General features: G+C 45.1%; 1 protein-coding gene across 1 annotated transcript; it reads right to left on the bottom strand.

Moving 5' to 3' along the window:
* Positions 1 to 6: 6 nt before the first annotated feature.
* LOC102434616 (collagen alpha-2(V) chain-like) lies at positions 7 to 7,165 on the bottom strand (the record flags this gene model as incomplete). The annotated part of the gene is made up of 10 exons (XM_014451134.1): positions 7,131 to 7,165; positions 6,980 to 7,033; positions 6,834 to 6,887; positions 5,853 to 5,906; positions 4,902 to 4,955; positions 3,123 to 3,167; positions 2,707 to 2,805; positions 1,817 to 1,924; positions 1,481 to 1,534; positions 7 to 60 (listed from the first exon to the last, which is right to left on the bottom strand). Coding segments are annotated over exons 1-10 (606 nt in total), but the record flags the coding sequence as incomplete, so codon positions are not given.
* Positions 7,166 to 7,171: the final 6 nt, after the last annotated feature.

Raw genomic sequence — 7,171 nt, 5'->3', positions numbered from 1 at the left:
CATTACCTTTTCTCCAGTGGGACCTGCAGGACCCGGGGGGCCCAGGGGGCCTGGCAGACCCTGCAGGGAACAGAGGAACAGGACACTGAGGGAGAGAAGGCACAAAGTCTCCACGTTCACACACACAGAGAAGGGCTGTGCTGGTGTCATGCGGCTGCTTTCGCAGAGCATGACCCAGAATAAATAACGCCATCTACATGCTCTCAACATGTTTCTATCTGGTCGAGAACAATCTCCACAGAATGTCTTCATCTCTTTCATCTCATCAGCTCACCCAGACGTGGCCCTGCCTTCAGACAGCAGTCTGGCTCCGTGCTGTTCTCCACCAGCGCCTCTGTCTCTCGCCTATTAACGTTGCTGATCCTACTTGAAATTTGAGTCTAGACTGAAGAGACGTGTCTTCATTTGTACAAAATGCCATATTCTTGCATTCTAATACGCCAGCAAAATGTCACTCTTTTATTTCAAAAAAGTGAAGTGTGCTAATGCATTTGGTTTTCTGCATCCCCCTGCATGTAAGGAAGCAGCACAGCCCAGCGACACTGAGAAGAGGGGGTGCTCTTGCTCAGAGCCCGGGGAGCTGCCGCAGGATACAAGCGGGGTCTCCTCCACACGTGGCCACAGACTCCCCCTCCTCCCCTCGGCGGCAGCTCTTCCCGAACCACGTTTTCCCTCCGGTACCCGTGTGCTGCCTCTTCCTGTGCAGCCAGATATTCGCTTGTAATTTAATTTCTGTACGCACTACTGAAGAAGCTTAAGGAACAAACATGACTTTTCAATTTTATATTATTAACAAGAACACAAGTAAACTATATTAAATTCTCTGGATCTACAGTGGAACAACGTTCTTCCAATAATTTACCTAATACACTTCCTTAAAGGATTTGATGAAATAAAATATAAATTTACACACTTTTTCATAGAGAGAAAATGTATTCTTCATTTTCCCCCTTTATTAATGCTGATTCATCGCCCTGTTGTTTTCTCACCCCGACCTCCAATGTACTGAGAAACATTAATCACAACTTTGCTCTACAAAACTCTACCTGCCTCGCCTGGAAGGAGGTCTAGACCAGCTCATGAGATCAGCTACTTTATAGAATGAACAGGCCTGTGAAGAAGGATGAGAGGCCCCGCTGCGGACAGCAGTGACCGCTCACGTCTCTCCATAGTGACTTTCCTTTCTGGCTGCCCTAAGTCCAGGTAAGCAGAACGAGTGTCCACGGTTGATCAACGTCTAATCTCAGGTTTCCTCATTCTCCGAGTCCGACCGCCATGGAAGCGAGTCCGACTGCCATGGAAGCGAGTCCGACCGCCATGGAAGCGAGTCTGACCGCCATGGAAGCGAGTCCGACCGCCATGGAAGCGAGTCCGACTGCCATGGAAGCGCTACACACGTTATTTCGGAAAGTCCAGGCAACGTCCCATGATGATGATAATGTTACTCCAGGGCTGGGGGGGGACGAATGGTTTCACTTACTCTTGCTCCATCGTTCCCAGCTGTGCCTTCAGCGCCTTTCTCTCCTAGGCCGCCCTGGGGAAACACAGAACAGCCTGCGTCCGTGTGGTTGTCTCCTTCCCACACTTGCATGGGGGGCTCACGAGTGAAGAGTCATGTCTTACGCTTGGAGCCGTATCTCCTGGAGCTCAGAACAGTGCCGGGCACTGCACATTCTCTCAATAGATAGACATTAAAACATGAATGAATGAGTGAACGGCTGTGACTCAGGACGGCTTGTGATTAAAAGTCTGCCCAGGACATGACTGTCGGCAGAAAATCGAACGGAACGAACTCAGAGAGAAGAAGGAGACTCACCCTGTCGCCCTTGGGGCCAGGCGTGCCGGCCGGCCCTCGCTCCCCGGGCATGCCTTGGAGGCCCGGCGGGCCCGTGTCCCCGGGGGCGCCAGCTGGTCCGGGGCTGCCCTGAAACCAACCAACAGGAAGGGGGGCACCTCAATATCCAAACTGAACCACATGGAATACCGTGTTGGTGGTCAAAACAGTAGATTCTCAGAGACTTCACAGGGTCTAACCCAGTGCTTATATGTTTCATTTGGAAAATGGCCTCTGAGTTCATTAAAAAAACAACCATCAGACCTGCCATTTTCATAACCAGTTTATGTTTTCAACTTTTCTCTTTCGGGAAATTAAGTACTGATTCAAATAAAAATGATAGAGCTTCCTTTTTTTCTTATTTTGGTAACATCATGATGAGATTCTAATAAAGAAAGGAGATATTACATTTAGAGAGTATTTCACTTTCTCTGTAATAAACCCATGATATTAAGCTGGTTTTGAGGCTCATTCAGTGATTAAATTGAAGCAAATCTTATGCAATCACTTTGGATCGTAAGATTTGCATAATCATGAAAAATTCGGCTCCAGATGTTTACACTGAAACTGGTGCCATTGTCTGCTGTCAACGTTAAAATGGTGCCAGAACGAAATGGCACCGATTCTTGCCTTCTGCCGTGTTGCATGTTAGATGCAAAGACAATGTCCTTCCGTGTATTTTGTCAGCAGGATCATGGAACTCAGGACAAGGAAAGTGGAGCATAAACCCCATCACAACAGTGGGCTCCTTCTTAGCCGACGCTTAGCGCCAAGCGCAAGCCCATAGCTGCCCATAAGCATTTGCTGAGGAAGAAAACTAAGTAACCAAATACCCTGGAGAACGCGAGGAGCACATGCTGGCTCGTACTCACCTTCGGGCCATCGGGGCCGTGCCCGCCGGCCATCCCCTTCTCGCCGGGCAGCCCGGTGATTCCCGGTTCTCCTCGCTCCCCCGGGTTTCCTCGCTCTCCCTAGCACAACAGCGGAATGTCAGCCTCAGGGCTTGGTCTAAAGGGGTTAGGAACATTCCTGAAAACATGCAACAGGTCCTCCCGGGGAAAGGTTCAGAAATGAGCAACTACTGAGGCTCGGTTTCCCGATTTAGTGACAAGAAATAGACGTGAAGGCAGGGTAGGGTAGTTTCCCAGCACAGAATATTCCTCACGGGACTGATTTTCAACAAGAAGAATTTAATACCACAGCAAAGCCCCATTGAAGACACTCAGAAAAGGTGCTTTTTAAAGGGAAGCCAATGGCAGCAGGCGGATGCAAAGGAGAGAATACTCACTCGAGGTCCCAGTGGGCCCACGGCCCCCGGATCACCAGGAACTCCCTGTAAAATACAGTTTAAAAGGTGGGAAGGAAATCTTTGAGCTAAATTGCATTTATTTCTTAGAAATCTTTCCAGGTCATACACCCAATTTTTTTAATGCACTAAGCCCAAAAATATTGAAGAAAGAAAGACGTGTCCACTTTTATAAATGGAGTGGTCATCACATAAATTGGATTGAAATATTTTTCCAGAAAAATTGATATTGTAACTGAATATTTGATTTTTGGCAGTGAGAACATACAAAATGTTATCTTCCAAAGTGCATTCATTTTTTTTAGAGATACAGTAATATATATACTAAAAGCCTTTTATTTCCTAATGCAATGTGGAAAAGTTTTAAGAGAGGGAAGTGAAATTAAAAGCAGTAGAGTACTGGTCTGTTGAATAAAACCAATTCCACTAACTCAGTAAATACTTCTTGAACATATAATGTGGGCAACACACTCTACTAGGAATTGTGGGTTCAGACTAGGGCAGTCATGACTCCATTAAAGTTTGTTTCTTTCTTTGATAAAGATGATCTCTGTATAAAGTAGGCCTCTGGTCTTATCCCTTGAAATTACTGTCTTCACTAAGGTGTGATCTTCCTAAAACTCAATCAAACAGTAGTACCCCTACTTAAAAACCCTTCATCGGCTGCCCATTATTCCAAGAGGAAGAACAAATAGGACTCAAATTAAGACCCTCCATAATCTGGCCCCAATTCACGCCTCCAGCCTCCCTCCATCTGAGTTGCACTCTGCACTCCTGACCCACAGAACTGTGCTCACGGCCTTAACTTGACCTGCAAAACGTTGTCCTTCCTGTTCCATGTCCTAGCGCACTTCTTCACCTTCCCTCCTCCGCTTACCACCCTTCATCCTTCAGATCTCATGGAAGTCATGACCTCGTCCAGGAAACTCTTCCTAAACCTCCAGCCTGAATCAATGGCATCTTCTGTGTTTCCAGAGACACAGTCCCTCCCCCCTGATAGCAGTTAGAGTCACTGTCACTGTCTCCCTGTGCTCTGTCCCCCACTGTAATACAGGATACGGGCAAGGTCCATGTCCACCTTGTTCAATTGGTTAAGGCCAAGCAAGGCTTAGCACAGCTGAGCATGGGCGCAGCACTCAGCAAATACTTGTTGAATGGTGGAATGAATGAATTCCTCAGAGAAAAATAAACGAAATAACCCATGTGCTCATAAAATGATAGAGATAAAGTAGTATCTGTTCATAACAGCTGGTAAAGCCTCCAGGAAAACTCCATCACATGACTCAGACTCACTCAGGGATTAAGAACACAGTCTGGGAAGCATGTGACCTGGGCTCAAAGCCCATCAGCTGTGCGACCCAACATCTGTGTGCCACCTTTCCTCTCCGTAACTAGGGGAGTAATAGTAGCGAGGGTGGTTTGAGGTTAAAAAAGATAACATATGGCCCAGCCGGTGTGGCCCAGTGGTTGAGCGTCCACCTCTGAACCAGGAGGTCGGGGTTTGATTCCCCCTCAGGGCACATGCCTGGGTTGCGGCTGGATCCTCAGTGCGGGGTGTGCAGGAGGCAGCTGATCAATGGTTCTCTCTCATCACTGATGTTTCTATCTCTCTCCCTCTCCCTTCCTCTCTGAAATCAATAAAAAGATATTATAAAAAGATAATATATGTAAATCACACCAGAATGGAGCCTCACACATGATAAGTGATATTAAGAAGCAGTGGTTTCTAGTATTTGCTGTTCGTCGTATTCAAACACTTACCTGATCTCCTGGCTTTCCGCCTTCCCCGGGGGGCCCTGGGGGGCCTGGAAGCCCCTAAAACCAAAGCAACAATGGAAGTGTGACTGTGAAGCTGACCAGGCCACCAGTGTCAGCAGCTGACCTCCTACAGCTCAGAGAGCCTCCGGGACTCTATTTTTCAAGCAAAAGGTACTGTGCAACACAAGTTATGCAAACACAGACGAGAGACCTCCATCTCATAACTAACCACAGAAGCTAGCTGATTGGTTAGGCCTTCATTTGCATATCACTTAGCAAACAAAAGAACAATGTAACAGGAGGCTCTTTAGATCTACAGGTTTTTATAAAGGCTCTGAAAACAATATACTAGGTCAGTGGTCGGCAAACTGCGGCTCGGCAAACCGCAGCTCGCAAGCCACATGCGGCTCTTTGGCCCCTTGAGTGTGGCTCGTCCACAAAATACCGACTTCTGTGCATGGGCCACAAAGCTTCACTCGCACTGTACGTGCGCCCGCACGTGGTGTTTGTCGCGATCTGCCGACCACAGTACTAGGTTACTAGAATACTACTGAAAGTTTCTTTTCCCCAAATTATTCTTATTCGTGCTGCTAAATAATCTACATACCAATATATTTAGATAAATTATGAAAATTTGTTCAACAAAATCTTTTAGATACTGTGCCAATAAAATCAGATAAGCCTTAAAACAGTTAAATAAATGTCACTGCGATATGAAGAATATTTTTTGGTTTTTCATTTGTTAATAGCTTTGGGTTTTAATCAGTTTTTCAGGGGAAGTCTATTCTTTCTCTTTAAAAAAATGTTTGATTTTATTCAAATGTCTATCCTATTTACTAAGAGAGGGATGACCTGGAAAACTGTAGAGCTACGCATCGTTTTCTCGTATCTTTTCACATTTTAAAAGAGCATGTAGTCAGTGGAGAGGGACTGAACCACAGAACCCGCGCGTACCTGAAAGCCGGTGGGGCCAGGGGGTCCCTGCTCGCCTCTCTCCCCAGCGAGGCCCTAAGGCACAGGGGAAAGGAAATGGTGAAAATCCCGAGCCAGCCCTCACCCCGCTTCCTGCCCGTGAGAACCACTAGAAGTATTTCCATTTATTGTATTTCTTCCAATCACATGTTCTGCACTTTGGCCGGATACTAAACTAGTATTAAAAGTCATCTATTGGTTTGAAGTCCCTGCTAGTGAGAAAATATCTTTCAAAGCCAGCAAAGAGACTGATGACATGTGTTTATTTTTTGATCCAAACAAAATGTCTGGAGCTAACCATAAAATTATGGGGAAATTGGATGAATTGGAGATGGAAAAATTCATTACTTTCATATATCTAATCTAAAATGGTAATATTTTCATTGCAGTTTATTTCTAAGTGTCATAAAAACCATTAATCAAACCTTCAAAACTAGTCAACAAAGCTAGCATTTTAATTAATTTGGTATTTTAAGCAAATAAAATGCCAAAATATTTCTGATAAACACTTCATGTTACAATGCTAGGATGAAAATATACCTCAAAGAGTATTATTCCTTTTTAGCCCCTCAAAAGAAAAACCAGCTTAAATAAATATCTATAAGACACATTATTAGAATAAGATAGATAATATTCAGTATTTTAATTTTTTAAGTAAAATACAGTATTAAACGTTAATCAAGCTCTATTTTCCTTAGTTGACATATTTTCCAACAGTGATACATAAAGATGAAGAGCTAGCCTTTTGCCATCAGCATTTTATAGAGATTTAAAATGAAGAAGCCAATCATGCCATTTTAAAAGGCAGAAGATTCCAGCACAGGAATCAAAAGGAAAGATATAACTGCAATTCTTCAATCTGCACTTCTTCTTTATTTCCCCCCAAAGTTATCATAAGTAAAGCCTTGGACAAACACAATGGAAAATGGAGTATGAACACATTTTTGCCAAAAGATCACATACCGGGGGGCCCACGGGCCCAGAAGGGCCGACCTCGCCGTCTTTCCCAGGAGCTCCCTAGCGTCACACAGAGAGAAGTTGTGAGATGAGGGCCATGAGAATTTGCGTAATTTTATTTTTTTTCTTTAGCAGAAAATGTATATAGCTACCCTCTGTCCAGGGACACCAGCATTTCCTGCTTCCCCCGGTTTGCCAGGATCACCCTAAAGAACAAACTTGCATGTCAATCAATTTGTCCGAAGCATGCCTGTGCCAGGTGAGAACTACAGGGGATGACAGGCACGTTACACATGTACTCACACTGCTGCCCTTGGGGCCGGGGAGCCCCATGGTCCCAGGCT

This window comes from Myotis lucifugus, unplaced genomic scaffold, assembly GCF_000147115.1.
Source record: "Myotis lucifugus unplaced genomic scaffold, Myoluc2.0 scaffold_8099, whole genome shotgun sequence".
NCBI classification, from domain to species: domain Eukaryota; kingdom Metazoa; phylum Chordata; class Mammalia; order Chiroptera; family Vespertilionidae; genus Myotis; species Myotis lucifugus.
The sequence above is the reverse complement of the archived record's forward strand: the minus strand, read 5'-3'. Positions and strand labels throughout refer to the sequence as shown.